This window comes from Diaporthe amygdali, assembly GCF_026229845.1.
Source record: "Diaporthe amygdali strain CAA958 chromosome Unknown NODE_54_length_279735_cov_64_132730, whole genome shotgun sequence".
In the NCBI taxonomy this organism is placed as follows: domain Eukaryota; kingdom Fungi; phylum Ascomycota; class Sordariomycetes; order Diaporthales; family Diaporthaceae; genus Diaporthe; species Diaporthe amygdali.
In genome coordinates this window covers 42,763-60,819 of record NW_026517074.1, presented here as the reverse complement: position 1 = coordinate 60,819, position 18,057 = coordinate 42,763, and the positions used below count along the sequence as shown (strand labels likewise).

At 52.8% G+C, this 18,057-nt stretch overlaps 6 protein-coding genes across 6 annotated transcripts; 2 read left to right on the top strand and 4 right to left on the bottom strand.

The window, feature by feature from the left end:
- Nucleotides 1-524: 524 nt before the first annotated feature.
- Nucleotides 525-1,405, top strand: J7T55_001284 (uncharacterized protein; the record flags this gene model as incomplete). The annotated part of the gene is made up of 4 exons (XM_053135340.1): nucleotides 525-601; nucleotides 792-1,007; nucleotides 1,073-1,195; nucleotides 1,276-1,405. The coding sequence occupies 4 exons, from the start codon at nucleotides 525-527 to the stop codon at nucleotides 1,403-1,405; spliced, it is 546 nt and encodes a 181-aa protein (XP_052986923.1).
- Nucleotides 1,406-1,755: 350 nt separating this feature from the next.
- Nucleotides 1,756-2,525, bottom strand: J7T55_001283 (uncharacterized protein; the record flags this gene model as incomplete). Its single annotated transcript, XM_053135339.1, has 2 exons — nucleotides 1,756-2,086; nucleotides 2,158-2,525. The coding sequence occupies 2 exons, from the start codon at nucleotides 2,523-2,525 to the stop codon at nucleotides 1,756-1,758; spliced, it is 699 nt and encodes a 232-aa protein (XP_052986922.1).
- Nucleotides 2,526-3,332: 807 nt separating this feature from the next.
- J7T55_001282 (uncharacterized protein) lies at nucleotides 3,333-5,457 on the bottom strand (the record flags this gene model as incomplete). The annotated part of the gene is made up of 4 exons (XM_053135338.1): nucleotides 3,333-3,606; nucleotides 3,732-4,174; nucleotides 4,884-4,953; nucleotides 5,051-5,457. 4 exons carry the CDS (start codon nucleotides 5,455-5,457, stop codon nucleotides 3,333-3,335), a joined length of 1,194 nt encoding a protein of 397 aa, XP_052986921.1.
- A 1,190-nt stretch (nucleotides 5,458-6,647) lies between these two features.
- On the bottom strand, nucleotides 6,648-8,572 carry J7T55_001281 (arylsulfotransferase; the record flags this gene model as incomplete). The annotated part of the gene is made up of 2 exons (XM_053135337.1): nucleotides 6,648-8,048; nucleotides 8,147-8,572. 2 exons carry the CDS (start codon nucleotides 8,570-8,572, stop codon nucleotides 6,648-6,650), a joined length of 1,827 nt encoding a protein of 608 aa, XP_052986920.1.
- A 2,257-nt stretch (nucleotides 8,573-10,829) lies between these two features.
- J7T55_001280 (uncharacterized protein) lies at nucleotides 10,830-14,001 on the bottom strand (the record flags this gene model as incomplete). The annotated part of the gene is made up of 2 exons (XM_053135336.1): nucleotides 10,830-12,118; nucleotides 12,192-14,001. The coding sequence occupies 2 exons, from the start codon at nucleotides 13,999-14,001 to the stop codon at nucleotides 10,830-10,832; spliced, it is 3,099 nt and encodes a 1,032-aa protein (XP_052986919.1).
- Nucleotides 14,002-14,872: 871 nt separating this feature from the next.
- Nucleotides 14,873-15,515, top strand: J7T55_001279 (uncharacterized protein; the record flags this gene model as incomplete). The annotated part of the gene is made up of 2 exons (XM_053135334.1): nucleotides 14,873-15,262; nucleotides 15,492-15,515. The coding sequence occupies 2 exons, from the start codon at nucleotides 14,873-14,875 to the stop codon at nucleotides 15,513-15,515; spliced, it is 414 nt and encodes a 137-aa protein (XP_052986918.1).
- Between the last annotated feature and the right edge of the window lie 2,542 nt (nucleotides 15,516-18,057).

Genomic DNA, 18,057 nt, shown 5'->3' with positions numbered 1-18,057 from the left:
TGCTTTATCGCAAGTACATTCTATGTTCACGGTAGTCACCACCCTTGGACCATCCCAATGCCTTCACGAGCAGCCGCTCTCGGCTGTCTGCTTACACTTGAGCCAAACGTACCCGGGCTAAGACTTAATATAGAATATAACGAAAAGTATGGATTTCTACTACCCATCACTTTCGTTCACAAGAGAAACTTGGTGCGCCAGACAAATTGTTGAAAAGTCAAACAGTATGTCGAACTTCAAATCTTTACGTCAGCGACCTCAACCATTGCTGTGCTGCTGAGGTGCTCGATGGGGAAGTATTCGGTCTGTTATTCCTCTACGTTCGAGGGGAATATTCGGACAGCGAGTTGTACATACAGTGTTTGATTCACTCCTTGACATGAAATGTGGTGCAGTCCATTTGCATTTCAATTCCGGAATTAGCGGATGATGCAAGTCGATTGTTGGAAACTCCGGTATTTTCTCCGAGGGTCTAGGCCACAAACAGGACTGAACCCGCCAATTTGGACGTGAAGCCAATTGCGATGCATCACGCAATCGGCTGGAGTACAGATTGCGGGAGGAAGTCCGCCGAGCCGTGCAAGATATCCTTCCATATTCGGTAAGCAGCTCACCGCGAATAATGTCTTGCTGGAGGTGGATGCATTTGGGCTAACTTGAAATCTATGTATAAGAGTGGTCGAGAACATTGTGAGGAAACATATTGATACTTGGTCAAACGCAAAGAGACATAGTGGCTTGAGTCCAAATTCTGCTCCGTCTCCAAAACTCAAGATCATACTATCAATAAGCATGATTTACTCGTGGGATTTGCTTGTATTCATGGCTCTCATGGGCCAGGCGACCGCAGTGCCCACCTCCCCTGCGTCGCCCCTGATGAAAAGAAGTGTCACATGCCTCACAGTCGGTGCGTCGGCAACAGCGACGTGGACGAATGCAGCAGGACAAAGCTGCTCGTTTGTCGGAGTAGTCGGAAGTAATTACGGCACGAACGCGGCGGGCGGAGAGTGAGTGACCGTCTGAATTTATGCTTGCCTCATATGTGTCCAACATACTGACAGCGCACAGTTAGTTACTCATGCAACGGCCGATGCGGAAGTGGTTGCTCAGGAGTGGGGCTTGGAAACATTTACAGTCAGGATTGTTTCTCACACGATATTTGCTCGTACTTCAACGATGCCACGGGAGGCGCCAGGTGAGCAGTTCCTCTGCCAGGAGACATTCTGGGAAGCCCCGACGTTATTATGCCCTTGGAACGAGTTGCTGATGATGCAGTGACCCGAACTGTGGTGCGGCGTACAAGGCTGCGGAGGACGATTACTTGCTGGGTCTCGCGAACGGCTGCTCGAAGACAAATCCGACAAACGCGGCGGTTGCACCGAGCACGACGCCGAAGTGCAGTTGAGACCTGGCTTGAGCAAGCTTGAACTCTTGTGGCAGATGTATGGTCAGACTATACTGCAAACGACCAATACCTCACTCATGTGATGATCATGCTAATCGGGCAACACGTTTGACGCAGGAGGAGGCACAATGTTGACGAGCAGAGCAGGAGCAAAATTTTGTATTATGGATCAAACGCAGAAATTAGGCATGCGACCATCCAAGTTGGATTCGCATCCGTCGTTACTGGCCCCAAAGGCATCCATCCCCAGCATTTGACATTTCCCGGAACCACGAACGTCGAAGAGTCCATCGCATCTTGATAGTACCCCTCCCGACCAAACAAATTCTCCAAGGAACAAATCTAACAGGTCAGCGTGTGTAGTTTGCGCTTAGGTTTGTCGTGCTCGCGGGTTCTACCGAGACTGCAGGGGGAGAAGGAGGAGAGCCCGTTGGATAACCAGTTCCACCCGCCGGTCCCTTGATACCCGGGATGCTAGTAGCGTTTACAGTGAAGTTCGCACGCCCGTTGTCGAGCATGGGCCTTCCTTGCCACCCTGATTGGCCATCGTAGATGAGTATGTTGAGCGGGGCGTGATTAGGGCCACAGACAAAGCTCCCAGAGATCGTGGGCAGCGTTCCGTTAACTTGGAAAGAACCCAAAGCTTGATTCGCGAGGCCGATCACGTCCAAAGAGCCCACACTTTCGAGGTCGCAGGTAGTGTTAGTTGATTGTAACACCACGGAGTACTTGAGCGGGATCATGCGACTTACACAGCGTAGTCACAGCTGTCGTTAGACACAGCATGCGATATAGCAATCACGCAAGTATTGTAGCCGACGATGGGTTTGTAGGTGAAGTTGTTCAAGTGGCTGAAGTCCCACAGCTCGAAGTAGCCACCATTGTTGCTGCTCTGCCAGTTTGATAGCTTACCGCAATCATCTGCGATGATTGTCTGAGTTCCCTCATTGGGGTACAGCAAAGGTGCGCTGCAGTTGCGAACGAAGTAATCCTTCCAAGCGAAAGTCGACTCGACGCGCTTTGCAAGACCGAAGGTCTGGCCAGGAGAGCTGGGTAAAGCCGCGGCGACGGTCATGTAAATGATGTTGGCCAAGAGGCCGAAGATGGTGAAGATGTTCATAATGGGCAGCGCTTGAATTTCGAAATCAAGAGGCGCGATATTGTCTCAGTCTCGTGCTGTGGGTTTGCAAGAAGAAATGGTGTTTTGACCCAGGTTCTCGTAGTGTAGAGAGTGGCAGTAAGAGTCAAGTATGCAACGAATGAAAGTTGAGAAAGTAAGGAAGTGACAAATGGTGGAGGTATTTGGAAGTCCGGAAGACGCCTTAAGTTAAGCAAAAGTTCAAGGCGAAGGGCAGAAAGCGGTCGAGACTTAAATGGTCTGGTTGAGTGACTGGCGTGGATGCGTTTGGTGGCAAAGACGAAGGGCCGTTTCAGAACTGAGTGACGAGCAGAGAGTGATCAAGGCTTGCTGCTGAACTAAGCCTTTAAGCAAGCTATTGGACAACCCTTTTGTTTTGGCAGATAGCATCTTTGTGAAATGTTGAAAGCAGACAGCATACGGGCAGCAACTGAGTGAGAACCTTCTCATGATTGTGCGCGTCCCGAATATTTTTGCCAAGGTAGAATCGAGAAGCGAATCAATATTTCGCAGTGTTCGCAGGTCATTCAGGATGAAGGGGTTTACAGCAAATCAAGGGTTTGACATGGCACAAAAGCAAGGACGAAGACTTTTTGCCATTAGGAAGAAACTCCTCTATAGATTACCAAGAAATCACGTTGAGAGTTCCGTAAGACACCAAAATCAAGGACCTCTTCCTCCTGCCCAAAGGGTCGCCCATTCATCCCCCAGCCAAAATGATATGCCTGGAGACCTGATCGAATCATCCCAAATATTTTCCTTCGATGATCTAGCGTTTGACTGCTTCCATCATTGGGTAGGGTCTGCCATCAGCGTTATTGCCACGCCATTGGATGAAGACGTCGCCGCAGTTCCGACAAGACCATGAAGTCTTGTCGGAAGAGCTCCCTGTGCAATGTGGATGCTTGGATCAAACAACAAAAACGTAACATTGTAAATGGGGTCTTGGGAAGAGGGATCTGCTTTGCTGCACTGAAATGTGCCAGTTGACATAGTCCCATTGGCCTGTCCATCATCCGGCATCAACCAAGAGATGGCCTTGGCAACGTCCAGCTGGGAGAACCTGGCCATTGCAGAAGTGTCAGCAAGCGGCGTGGCGATTGCGTATTGAGAACATCATATCACAACTTCGAACCTGGAGAGTTGTTGTTGAGGGGGGGGGGGGGAGTTTCTGGTCTTCTGACGTACCGAGTGAAGCTACTCGGGCAGTCAGGCATAACTACCGCCAAGTTGCACGTTTCCCATCCTGCCACTGTCGTCCACCAGTAATCTTCGCCTTGGCGGCAATCCTCGTCTTTGACTGCCCACCAGCCAGTGTGGGAGGGATCGCCGGCGATGACAAGGCGGAGTAGTGTTTTGCAATCTTCGACAATGAATGGAGTGTTTGGTGTTTCAGATCGGTTTTCGAAAGGACCACAATGAGAAGCATTTCCGGGGTGATAGTCGGAGAAGTCATATACGACTGTGACAGTGTGTATTTGGGGCGAAGCCGAGATGACTCTGTCTTGCAGCGCCCGATCGTGTGGGGGAACTATGCTAGGAGGGTGAGATAAAGTGTATGAAGAGACTGATGCTATCAAGGCGAGGAAAAAGGCGCAAATGACGAGCATCATGTATGGCGCTGAGGTGGACTAATTTTTGGCGATGTAATGTGTGGTTGTTACTCTGAATGCGTTGCTTGGCTGTTGAGTCGGCAGGAGACTGAGGTTCTGAAGAAAGTAGATCTGTGCGAGAAGAGAGTATGGGGCTTAAATATATACGAGTGTGGGTGTGGCCGCCCACTGGGGTATGGGTGAGTGACTGAGTCCCGTGTGAATCTGGACAGTGATGAGCCACATCTTACAAATCAACTTCGTCTCGTGTTTTTGCTCAGGTATATATTGTTTTTGAGAGTGTCATGAAGAGCAATGTTGGTCAAAATTACATGAGAAGAACGTGTGTGTAATTTTCTCTCTGCAGGGAAAGATGTAACTTGGCTTGATTACAGAGGATGTGGGATGATGTTGAGTCTTTGAATCACCAACAACAACTGCCCCCGCCCTTGTTCTTAACTGTCTAAAAGCTCGTCCTCCGAACGCAAAGTAATGGTTTGTGGCTTGTTTGAGGCCCTCCGCGATGAGGCATTGCGTACCGTCTCGGTTCAAGCCGTTCTCAGCATCGGAAATATTAGATAGGCCCAAAAGTTTCATGGGGGCCAGTATAGGCGCCGTATTGAAAGCCATTTTTTCTCGTCGCTATAGTCATTGGTACCTTAAAATTGTCTGGATCATATAGCATAAACGTAACGTTGTCCCCTGGCGTTCCGTCAATCCATGTGCAATGCATCGATCCAGTTCTCACACTTTGTCTTAAGACTTCCGCCCATGGCAGGGAGTAAGCGATCGCCTTTGCGACGTCCAGTCTGGAAAACCTGCCATGGAATAAGTGTCAGCAGGAGGAACGATAGCTCGGGTGCAGTGCAAGAGAAAGATATCAAGAAATGGAAGTGGGCAGGACTTCTTGCTTACGCAGTGTAACCGCATGGGCAGTAAGGCGTGATTACCGCAAAGTTGCATGATTTCCACCCGGCGACCGTCGCCCAATAAATATCTCCATCAAGCTTGCAGTCCAAGTCCTCGACCAGCCACCAGCCGCCATAGAGGCCATCATCGCCCCTGAGCATACGGATGAGTCTGTTACAGTCTGCAACCATGTAGGTCTGTTCCGCGAGAGCTTTCTCTTCAAGTCGGCGGGGACTGGTGCAAAATGAGTCGTGACCAAAACGCAACGTGGGGTCCTGGTAGTTGAGAATTATAGAGCGTCGATACTCAGGGGGCGGGTGAGGTTTCGTGGTGGTATTCTGGCCATGACACGATGTGGCTTCTGAAGATATTGGTGCCATTAAGGCGAGAAAGAAGGCGAAAATGAGAAGCATTTTCGGTGGCACTAATGTGGAGGGGGATCTCAATGATAAAGGGTACGTATGCTGCTTTCGAATGCGCTGCTTGCTTGTCGAGTAGGCGGAGATATGAGGTGCTTAAGAAGATCGATCTGTGTCCAGAAGTCTATATCATACGGCCGAGAAATCCCGAGAGCGTCGGAGGCTTAAATATTTATCAGTGTGGGTGTCTCTGTTCATCGGAGGCTGGGTGAGTGGCTGAGCTCCGTATGAACCTTGACAGTGACGAGCCCTGTCACTGGGACGGATGACTGTGAGCACTGCTCCATTCTGATGAACTTGTGTACTACGTGTCCAACGCAGTGTCACTGCGTACGCAGCCATTTTGCGAGGATTGAGCTTCTGTCTAGCTAAGACCACTTTTGGTAGCTGATTCGTGCACCCTCAATCATACCTTTGGGGGTGCGTTGTCGGTTGATGAAGAGTCAAAGATGTAGAATCAAGACTCTTCTCTTCATTTCCTCGCTCATTTACATTCAATCAACAAACCCTACGAATATGGGCAGAGGTGAGTTCGTATGTAACACAACATAAATGAGTCGACGACTCGATCCCTCTGCACCTAGTGTTTACAAGAACACAGCATTGAACGGTATACACTGTGGTGTGAAGCTACATAACTCGGAATTTAGTTTTCATGACTAAATGATATCTATAAGGCGTCACAGCCGTATTTAAAATTCTGGGGTACCTCGATGTCAGCAAACACCATTTCCTCACTGGTCATGAGCTCCCCGGTCGAAGCCACAAATCTTGAGAGACTGAAAAGTTAACCTCAAGGCTGACAAAAATGTGTGTTTTCCTCCCGAAAGATGACGGGTCGAAGGGCTAAGAGGCAGTAACTTTATCAAGAGACTACCCAGCTTGGAGTTCGGTTAGATTGAATAGGGTGAATGAAGAGCTTGACGTTGCCCTGTCTGTACACACTCGTTCTTTCCTCTTGATGAGAAAGCATCGCTGAAATGAGGAACTGGTCATAATTTGTTATCTGAGGTTGAAAGATTCCGAATGAACATATCCTCATGCACAGCAGAGCTAGGATCTGATATCATCAAATTATAGACTAGATATTTCCTGAACGCGCAAGATGCGCAACATCTCAGAGCAGCAGTGCGAGCCGAGACATTTGTGTTAGACAATCAACTACGCAACACCCCCCTCTCATGCTATTCCTCATATGATTGCAATTCCTTATACCTCATTTTGTCCCTACCACCATCCCGCCACTCCGCGCTCCGCCTCCTCACGGCTTTCACAACACCACACACAACAGAAACCACAGTCTCATGAGGAAACCGACGTATCCAAGCACTACGCAGCCTTTTTCGGAAGATCCCCGCTACAACGAGGGTGACACCGAGCATCACCCCAACAAACACCAAAATCTGATGCAACCACCCCGAAGACGCCGGCGCGTTCCCGACAAAGCGGTCCAGCACAGTAGAGTGCTTCAGAACAGCACCATCGCGATCCAGGGCCGCGATGCGGACGTACTGCGGGTACTCGCCGACGATCTCGAACCCGGCCTCGAAGCCGTCCTTCCTCTGGACGTCGAGGTCGACGTACACGTCGCGGCTGACGCCGTCCCAGTCGGCGCCCTGCAGGACCCAGGTGTCGACCTCGGTGGCGCCGTTCCAGCTGACGTAGAGGACGCCGTCCGAGGGCCGGAGGAGCACGGTCGGCGCGTACCAGGGCCGGCCGACCCAGCGCGTCGTCTTGAAGCCGCGGTAGCTCGTCACCATGCCCGTCTGCCAGATGAGCCAGGGGGCGAGGCGGACGTCGCAGAGGACTTCGCCCTCGGGGGAGAATTCAGTTAGGGCGGGGAAGAAGCCGTAGTCCACGAGGACCTTGCCCGTATCCTTCAGGACCTGCATTGAGCCCTGGCTCTCGGCGAGCTTCGGGTGCGCCGGGTCGTAGTAGTCGTGCAGCAGCTTGACTGTCATGGTTTCCGTGTCGAGCTCCAACATCATCCCGCGGCTGTGATCGCCGATGTATTTGTTGCCGCCGTTCGTCGATTTTGCGTTATCGAAGAGGCTCATTTTGTTGGTTCCGTGCCATCTTGCGTGGTGCTGCCAGGTGAAGTCGGTCGCACGACCATCGGACAGATCCTGAAACATGTTCGCCTTGCCTCCCAGGATCCACAGAGTCTCTCCCTGAGGACTGATGCACATGACCGTGTGAGTGTGTCTGGCGGAGATGATGTAGTTCCCAAGGTGGTCCTTATCAACACTGTTGAGGTGAACGTAGTCAAATCCGTTGTTAGGATATATACCTAGATCACCGCCGACATAGGAACGCATCGTCATTTCGACCGGAATATGGTCAGAGGCACGCCATTCGAAGATCAAGTCACCAGTGTCAAGATCGATTTCCTGGAAGATGCTGTCGAGCACCCAGCCGTCGACAGGGCCGCCGATTGGGGAAAGATCAAGGGCTTGCGGATAGTAGATGGACATGAGGCCGGTGTTATCCTCGGTGATGCGGAATTCATGAAGATCGCCTCGTAAACTGTGGCCCCTAGTTTCGACAGCGTTCACTGTCTTGACCACTTGGTACGTCTCATCCAGCTGGACATTTTGTTAACATGCTGTCAACTCAAATCGGGGATCGAAGACAGAAATGAAACAGATCTTTAATCAAAAAGAAACATCGGTGTGCAGCGTACAATGAAATAGCATCCTGCTCCATAGCGGTGATGCAAACCGTCCACTCCGCCCCAGAAGGTCAAATGTGGTTTGCCATGATACATCTGGACCTTGAAATCGGTGATGCCGCGGCCCTTCCCAAAGCTATCATCTGTGGTCCATACTAAGTTACCCCTCCCGTCGAGGATCACTGGGGCTGGCGAGTCAACAATGCTCCCGCGAGGGGAGACAAGGTAGAAGCCATCAGCGCACTGCTCATCCCACTTGAGGAAGTTGAGGCGAGGTGCAGCGAGGTTGTAGGACTGGAACGATGTCTTTGGGTACAAGCCGTAGAAACCCCAGTCGTAGAGGTTTGGTGACTGCAATATGTCATGGGCGAAAGTCGGAGCGGCTAGTAGAAGGGGGATGGCCAAGTGGTGTAGCATCCGCATGCACGTGGCAGCCATGGTGTCGATAATTCGCCCAGACTAAATTGGCCGGCCAGACACGCGTAACCACCAGTTCGGGCACGAGGAGCGCCGTAGCTTTCAGGTTTCCTCGACTTCACCCTCAGAAGTCTCAAAATTTCGAGGTTGCTTCACTGTTAAATAGTAATGGGCCAGAGAAGATCCAATCCACTAGCTCCACAAGTTTGTAAAATCGAAGCTGAATTGACGTGTATAAGTGGTGGAAGTGGTATAGGTCGGGTCCAGACGATCTCCGATTTGGTCCAGGACGAGGATCGGAGCTTATCAGGCTCAGGAGAATGACAGTGGAAGGAGAGCAGGAGAGAAAGGAACCTGTAACAAGAAAAGCAGTTGACAGGATATCACCTTAAGTTTGGTGGAACTGAGGACGGTCTCTGTGTGTTTATCTTACGGTGGACATGGTGACAGGCAAAAGGAGAAGGGGTGTGGGCCCTTGGACCTGCGGTGTTGCTGGCCCACGGATGAGTTGATGCCATGGATTGGCGCGATTGAGCGATGGGGAACTGAGCTTGCCAAGAAGGGAAGATCAACTTGTCGTGCCTTGGTCGGCCCAGTTCTTGGTGTGTCAGATGCGTACGTGCCAGACATGCTGTGCTGTGCCATGCTGTGGGCTTGATTGAACCCAGACGCGTGTTCGATGGGTCGGGTCCGCAGAACGGGAGGGCCGATTACTGTCGCGCCACTCACTCACTAACTCACTGTCTCAATCTAAGTCACGTTGTTGTTGGCGTCGTTGTGGGCAGCAGCCCAGGCCTTGCTCGTTGTTGCAGACGTTGCAGGGAGAAAGTACTGTCTGTGTGACGCAGGATCAGATCCCCGCTGGTCACCGAATACCATGGCGCCAATTCATACATACGATTTGAAGGTACGGTAGGGCGCGATACGGTACAGTAATGTACGGTAATAGACAAACCCCCGTCTTCCAACTCTCTGGGAAGGCACGATATGGCCCCCACATCTGTGCCCGGTACTTGACCTGATCTGCAGAGGGAAGGCCCCATTCTGCCGACACCCGTCAACGGGCAGTCGGGAAGGAACCTCAAAACGGCAGGGGTGGTGTCTGCCGTACCCCACCGTCCCAACCTTCCACAGCAACATCAACCAGCACCACATGGGACGAATCCTCAAAAGTCTTATCCAGTGTGACTGCCTCCTAATTGGATCCCAATCAGTATCTAGGCATCGAAGTACGCATCTGACTCACCATGTCACATATCACTTCGTCTTGCATCCAGAAGAGATAGTTCCAACTGCCATGCAAGCAGCCGCGCATGAAGATGACGATGCATGACCTGTCCTCGGCCCGCATTTTTCGGGTCTCTGGAAATTTGCTCCTGGAGATCAACGATATGGGGACGGGACTTCGACGATGGCACGCGTCACGTCGGAAGTCGCACAACCCACCCACATCTCCCTGCATCTTCGCCCCCACTTGCCATGCTCAGCCATCTCGAAGGCGTGTCCTCATTCTGCTGGAGTGCGATTGTCAGTCCTGGCTGACGGTCTCCCTGCTTGTCTATTTCTGTCTGCACATAGACTGACTATCTTATCAACACATACTCATCACCGACCCACCAAGTGTGACTCCCTACAACCTTCAACCCAGCATGAACGCATTGACAAATTCATCACATCGACAGCGACATTTTGACCCGATAGAATGGCTCGCTTCAAAATGGCCAGGCCTACCAGGCCGGGAAGGTATCCGGAGACCGAATGCAACACGATGGATGCAACGTCTTCGGCTTGCACCCTTCTGATGCATGAGTATGATGCAAGATTGCCAGCCCTGCCGCCCGAGATCGATGTGACCTACGTCGGCATGCACTCGACAGACCCGTGCAGGGGAGACCTAACGGGCTTCGGAAATACAGAGCTTCTCGTGAGGTGTGAAGGCTTCGACCGATCTATAAGAAAGGTACATATTATTCCTCTCCTTCCCCAGATCTACGGCCTCTCTTTCTCTCTTTCTTGATCATCTTTTCCGCTGTCCTTAACCAACCTGAGTATTGCTTGCTTCGGCTGTGGGCCCACTGAACGGGTCGAAGGATTCCCGGATCCAGATAGGGCTCTTACTCGTGGGTCCGCCAGACGCGCACAGAGAGAGATGATCAGCAGCAAAGCATTGAGGCGACTTTTTGACGTCTCAAAATGTAACGATCTATTTACAAGCACCATGTCTTTTAACATTTATTTGTACCACTAATACCTAATTTTATATACATCACGTCCTCCGTTACGCATAGGCCAACCTGTCTTTGGACCACCCAGGCCGCAAATACTCCGCATCGAAGCCCATGTCATAACCAGTGGTGTGCACGTATTCCACATTCCAGTCCAGCTTCACTTCAGCACCCTGCGCACTCTGGCTCCAGACCGTCACGGCAATGGTGTTGTCACCATCATAGTTTAGGATTCCGGTCGGCACAGGGAAGGTAATTTGGTTACCAATGTACGGGTTAAAGCGACCATACTGGTACCCATTCACAAACAGCAACGCCCGAACCTGGTTAGAGTGCGCCGCATCGGAAGGCACAAACGTGCTCTTGGTGCTGCTGTTGCCGGGCGCCGTGAACCGGAACGACACGGACACGTCCAGGCCCGGAGGCACGGAGAGTGGCACCACGGTGCGGAAGACACGGATCCCCGCTGCCGGGACTGCGAGCGTCGTCGTGCCGTTGCCGCCGACGGACGCCCAATCGCTGTCCGGGTACCCGGGGAGGTGCATACCAACCCGCTCGGCGTACAACCCGCCCTCGTTGTACACGCTGCGGATTGGGTCGATGTTGTCCTCGCCGCCCGCCGAGCCTGCGATCTTCCACTCCGTGAAGCCCGCGTCTGTGCCAAGGAGCGTCGCGTTCCAGATGCCGCGGGGTGTGAGCGCGCCTGTCGTCTGGTCGTGGCCTGAGTTGTCCATCACTACGACCAGCACGTTGTCCTTGCTCTCCGCGGCCAACGTCGCGTTCGCGAAGGAGAGCTCCGTCATCCCTGTCGCAGATGTGGAAGCACCGAGGTACGAGCCAATGTATGCGCCGTTCAACCACGCTGAGTAGCCAAAGGCTTTGCCGCCTGTGATGTTGAGGTAGACGCCGCTTGGGAGGGAGGCCGTGCTGGGGAACGTGGCGCGGTAGATCGAGTTGCCGACGTGGACGTGGTACTCGTCCAGGAACAGCACCGGGTTGTTCGATGCCGGCTTCGAAGGGTTGGAGGTGTTTTGGTGGTCCGCAGTGGTCCATACACTGGGCGACACGGTATAGTTGGGCTGGATCTCCGGCAAGCTGTCGTGCCACTTCCACGGTCCCAGAGCTGGCAGGGTGAAGGACTCTGGCCCTTGAACAGTGGCTGTGAGCATGTTGCCGTCTTTGGAGACGGTGGAGAGCTCGACTCCGTTCCAGGCCACGGCGTCCACGGATGCTGCGAAGATCGTCAGAGTGTTGGTCGCGCCGTCGATATCGCCGACGAGCTCAAGTGTCTTATCGGCGGTGATGGAAGCTGAGCGCACGAGGTATGGGCCTTGGACGAGGACTGTTGCCAAAGGTCAGTGATCTTGCTGCAAATACGATAGAGGTGAATGAGTGCGCCAAGTGGTGCATCTTACCTGTGCTGTTCTCGGGATAGAGGGGGTCATTCCCTAGACTCGGGGCCCAGAATACGTATGCCGAAGGGCGGTCGAGTATGACGACCTGGGCACCGTCACCCAAGTTCACGACGGTCATACCGCTAGTATTGGACCAGTTGATAGCCACGCTTGAGTTTCCAGGCACGATGTTAACCGCCGTCGAGGTCGTGTTCGCCGTGGCCTTTGTGAGGCTTGCCGAGGTTGCGCCCTCGATGACGACCTCACCGGACTCGCCGGCTGGGGCCCAAACGGCTAGCACTTCCTTGCCATCTATGATGGAGTAGGTGAGCACCTCAGCGGTTGAGTACAGCAGGTTCTTGCTACCGAAGCTGAAGTCTGTCGGCAGGACCTTGGCCTGGTGGCCGTCAATGGCAATGCTGCCGCCGTACTGGGGGACGACCTTCGCTCCTTGAGAGGTAGTGACATTCAACTTGAAGGTCTCCAGCGTGCCCGACGTCGAATCGAGGTGCATCGTGACATAGAACGCCGCGCCATTGTCGGGGTTCCGCAGCTCAGCAGTGGCAATGGCCTTGTTCTCGCTGTAGCTTGTGCCGTTGCCCAGCCTGTCCGTCTTTGCCAGGTCCTTGGCCACGCGGGTGAACATGGTCAGCAGCTTCGTCTCGTAGTATTTATCGCCGATGACGCGGTTCTCAGACACGGGGCTCGAGTAGTCGTAGCTGCTCGCCACGACGGGCGTCGCCAGCCAGCCCCAGTTCGTGCCGCCGAAGAGCATGTACAGGCTGATGGCCGAGACGCGCTGGAAGATCAGGTTGCGGTAGAAGAGGTTGGCGAAGTCGACGCCGATGTCCGACGGACAGCCGCCCTCGGGTCCGCCCCATGGGTTGTATGAGCCGCCTTGGAACTCGGGCATGAAGTTGGGCTGGGTCGGCGAGAAGTCTTGGAAGTAGTCATAATAGTCGACTACCTGGTACGCGACGTACTGGCCGTTTGTGCCCGTGCACTCAGTCAGATCGCAGCTCCAGCACGACGGGTACGAGTCCAGGCCCACGACGTCGACGTTGCCGATCCCGTCGCTGTAGTCCTTGCTCCAGGAGAAGGTCCGCATGTTCGGGTCGTTGTGCGTCAGCGGGACGTCGATGCCGCTCGCACGCGCGGAGTCCTCTAGCAATTGCATGTATTCACCAGCGGCAACGTTCGGCGTCTTGGCCGCGACGTTCGTCCACTGTTGGCCGAACTCGTTCTCAATTTGGAAGAGTATCACGTTACCGCCGTTGGTGATGAGATGTGGTGCGATCAGGCTAGACATATTCGTCCAGTACGGGGTCCACGCCGCCGTGTACCGCGGATCGTTATCCCGCAGCGCACCGTACTCGCCGGTAGTCACCCAGAGCGGGTAGCCACCGGCATTGGTCTCGGCGTTTACATATGGACCGGGCCTAACGATCATGTACATGCCGAGGTCCTTGGCCAGGTCCATAATGAGCGTGAAGTTGTGCGAGCCGGTGGAGAAGTCCAGCACGCCGTCGGACGGGCTATGGAAGCCCCAGTGGCCGTAGATGCTGAAGGCATTGAAGCCGGCCGCCTTGACCTTCTCGAGCAGGTCGCGCCACAGCTCGGGCACGGGGTACCGCCAGTAGTGGAACTCGCCCGAGAAGACGAAGAGCCTCTGCCCGTCGACGTGGAAGCTGTAGTGGTCCCATTCCACCAGCGTCGTCAGGCCGTCGTTGTGCAGGGGCCAGTCGTCGGTCGTGTTCTGGGCCTGGCCGAGCCCGGCCGCTGCTGCTGCGAGGGCCCATGTGAGGGCCGCTGCCGTGCCGAACCTCCGCATCGTCGTTGAAGCTCTTGGCGGCGAGCCTTCACAATGGCTTGAGTCGGGTTGGGGGTGAGGCAATCCGTCTCCCCCAAGGCCCAGGCAGCCGGCGTGGACTCGTATTTATCATGTTCGCTGACCCCGTCCCGACGTCATGAACCTGCCTGCAAGCTAGCAAAGTTCAACAGGTATTTGTTTTTAGCCGACCCCATGGGCGGCGTGAATTCTTCCATCCGAACCCTGCACGTTGGCTGACTACCGGGGGCAGCTGTCCCGAGACTGTGGGGAGGTCCCACGAGATTGCGGGGCGCGCCAGCGCGATCTTGTGCGGCGGTGACATCGCCGCTGGGCTCGACGCAGGTACTGGACAGCGTTCCGGCTGATCGTCCCGAATGGTACGGTGGCCGTCCCTAGTGAAATTGGCGCCTCGCTCTCTTGGTTCTGTTCTTTCGGGGATAGGAAATATAATCACCCAGAGGCATTTCCGTTCTTGATACGTGTGTTTTCGTTCAATGACTGGCATAGCGGCTCGTCATTCCATACACGATGTCTTGGTATGGCATTGAGAAAGTCGCATCACATCTTATCGAACAGAAGAGTTCGGTCAATTGCTACATAATTCCATGACCATATCCCGCTGGATAAGGAGATACCAGACAATGAGTTGCGTTTTCTTCGTGTAACTATGCAGGCAGTCCGGATGGGAATGGTGCAGGTATCACTGCAGCCATCTTGATCACCATGCACCGGCTATGCAATAGGCTGAATAATCTCAGCCTCACTTCTCTCGAAAGGGAGAAATCTCGCAACCCCGCATTTTCTGTTCGTTCCAAGTTTCTTGCCTCATGTGTATTGAGCTAGCGACGCAGTGCCGGCTTTCGGTCGAACGATGGAGACCGTAGGGGCAACTGCTTCCATTGTCGGCATCGTCTCATTTGAGTTAGGCCTAGCAAAAAGCCTACAAGCCTTTATCGACACCATAATCGAGGCGGAGGAGACCATCACGCTCATCATAGCAGAGGTCAACGCCACAGCGTCGACTCTGGAGCGCCTTCAGGACTTCATTGACCAGGACAAGGCCTCTAGCGAGGAACACCATCGCGCCACGGCCTTCAACAACACGGCTGTCGAAGAGATCGGAGCGTGCGCTTTACAATGCCAAAAGATCTATGTCCAGATTATCGTGCTCATTGAGAAGGCCAGCATGCAGGCTGGCGAAGAAGAGGCTGGAGACGCGGGTCCGCAGGCCTCAGCCGCAGACGACTTGAGCGTGGCCAAGGTGCGCTTGGCGATCTTTAGCAAGAAAGTTACCAAGTTGGGGCGCAGAATAAGATGGCCTTGGCTTGAGCTGCGGATCAAACGGTGTCAAAAACACCTTGGACGGCTCAAGGTTAGCTTAATGCTTAGTCTGCAAGTCTTCTTCATCGCTGAAAGTCGAGCTCGGCATGTGTATTACTGCTGCATGTTGACTTTTACTCACGAAACTAACCGATACATGATTTGCACAGCCCTTTGGCTGCCAGAGTCTCTAAGACCGATGATGAGAGTGAATTTAGAGACAGAGGAATCTGTTTGCGACTTCGTACAAGGACAAAAGTCGCGCCATAACGCCACTATTTTGCAAACAGCTAATACCATTCTATAGGCCAAAGGGACATGCCATCAAGGCATACTTGATAAAGACGAACCGGCTGTGTGAACATCCGATAAAATAGGGGACATGTAATATGTCGACTTGTTCAGACCTCGCATCAGCATCCAAGCATGGTGGCGAGGAAAGCCTATATCTGTGGACGCAGCATGACGGAGTTCGACGGGGAGAAGACTAGCTAGTCAGACTGCATGCCCGCTAGCATCAGTTCCTGAGGACAGAGGCTATTCAGAAACGAAAGTTGACCATCAACACGAAGCCCCACGGGAGATGCCAGCTGGCTGGCTTGTACAAAACGACATGGGCAAGATGCGAGGTCTGAAAGCCGATTAGACTGTCAATGCCGTGCTGGAAAAGCAACGTGATTCCGTATTCACCAGCTCACTGATTGGCAATATCGCGTTCACTATACGTGCGCAATCCATTCTCTCTAGAGAAAGGCTAAACGTGATCCTTGCCGAGCTTGCACGAGCTGAAGCCAGGCGAGCATCAAGACGTGGGGGCAAGGGTATAAGATCTGTCAGGATCGCCGTTGCATAGAAATCTGCGTGTCTTATACACGTCACCAGATCATTAAAAACATGAAGGATATAAGACGAATCTCAGCCGCAGCTCCGACAGACTCATCATCGATTTTGGAGATGCCGTCCTTGAACTACAGCAGCGATTGGCTACCTTGTTGAAACTCGGTGCAAACGGCGGAGCTTGCAAATGCTCTGATCGAAATAACAATGGCCAAAATAAAGAGATTGACAAGCTTCTCCCATGAATGACTCTCATCGGATGACTCCTAGGGCCGGATATCTACCAGGTAGGATGGACAGTTGAGCGGACAATGTCCAGCATAGATCCCCGTATTGTTCGATGGGTGTCCAATTACCCGGTATCACTCAGTGATGGATGTGTGTGCCTTCTGATGGGCTTCCAGATATATCGGGCGTAAGCTTTGTGCGTAGCAGTTTCTGTCACGCTCGCTGGACCTATGGTAGCCAATTCCTTGTCTTTGAGTTCCTTGACTTCGAGGCAGTGGGTCTCACGCGTCATCTTCAGGAGTATAACACAAGAGTTTGTCCTTTACCCTGAACCTATGATATGAACAGTTACTCAAGGCTCGTATCTCAGTAAACTAGTAATACATTCGCACATGACCGAGGAGGTCACAGAAGTAAAGAGTCGTCCTTCTATACCACTGACGGGGTCTCAGGTCGTTGGGTGATCATTGTAAGCTACAGGAGTTTCTTGATGGGTGATCGAACTGTTTTGGATTCCTTACTGCGCAGATGTCCTATCAGTATGGACCACAGGGCCGTCCCGCTACAGTTCGGAAACGATCCTTCAGATGAAATGCATTGAGCATCCGTTGCGTCATGAGCTTGGTTGATAAGCTAAGGAATGTTTCCTCAGATCAGACATAATTCAATGATCAGACAGGCGTAAAGTCTTTCCTTCCGAGACAATCTTCCGTGACAATGCACTTGCTTCACTGCCGTGGATTTGATTAATCAACAAAAGAGAACATTGAATCATCATTTTCAGCGTCTCTGAAGTAGGTAATCATCGCACTACCGAGGTAGTGGATTTCATGACTGATGGCGCACGCAAAAGCTTCGGTTGAGATACCAGGTAAGGCTACGCTATGCGAGATTTGCCTGTTTTGTGGTGAGCTATGCTTCCTTGTAATCTAAATTGCAACCACCGTCCAGGAGTGAGAGCTTGTGTGTCGGTTGTAGATCCTTCAAGGCTCTGTAACACGAAACCACCCACCAATTGGTCTAGCTGTGCGTGATCTTCAGCAAGCCGTATCGCATCATTCAACCCCAATCCCTGCAAAGTCTTAGGGCTCTCGTTTGCAGGGACACGGGCTCACCAAACTTCCACGGTCCCCTGACTGCAACGGGAGCTACCGCACAGTCGCATTCTGGGACGTCTGTGTCCATTGGACGCGACTGGTCAGGATAGAGTTCGAACTCGCGGTAGCTCCTCATCCCGTCAATGAAATGGGTCGGATTTTGTCTGTTGTGTCGGATGATCAACGCAGGAATGACAGCTGCGGCAAAGGTCTGTCCGCACGTCAGTTCTGACACTTGATGACAGGAAACACAGACCAAAGTCGTCCGAGGTAAGTCGCAACGACATAGATCTTGCAGGAAACACCTTCCACCACTCTGCACACCACCGTACATGGCCTAATTAATATCGGTCGATCTTAGCTTGCCCCACACAAAGACAGGGCCGTCTTTCAAGCCGGCATTTTGTAATGGTTTTGTACTCCAGGCTGATGGTGTGGCTAAATGCGTGCAATGAAATCGGGGCAGAACCTTGCGAGATCAACGCCAATGGAATCAACACACATGCTTTTGCTCTGGGTCGCAAGATAAAACCGGAAAGGGGGTAGCGTCGCTTGCATGTCACCGCGTTCAGGT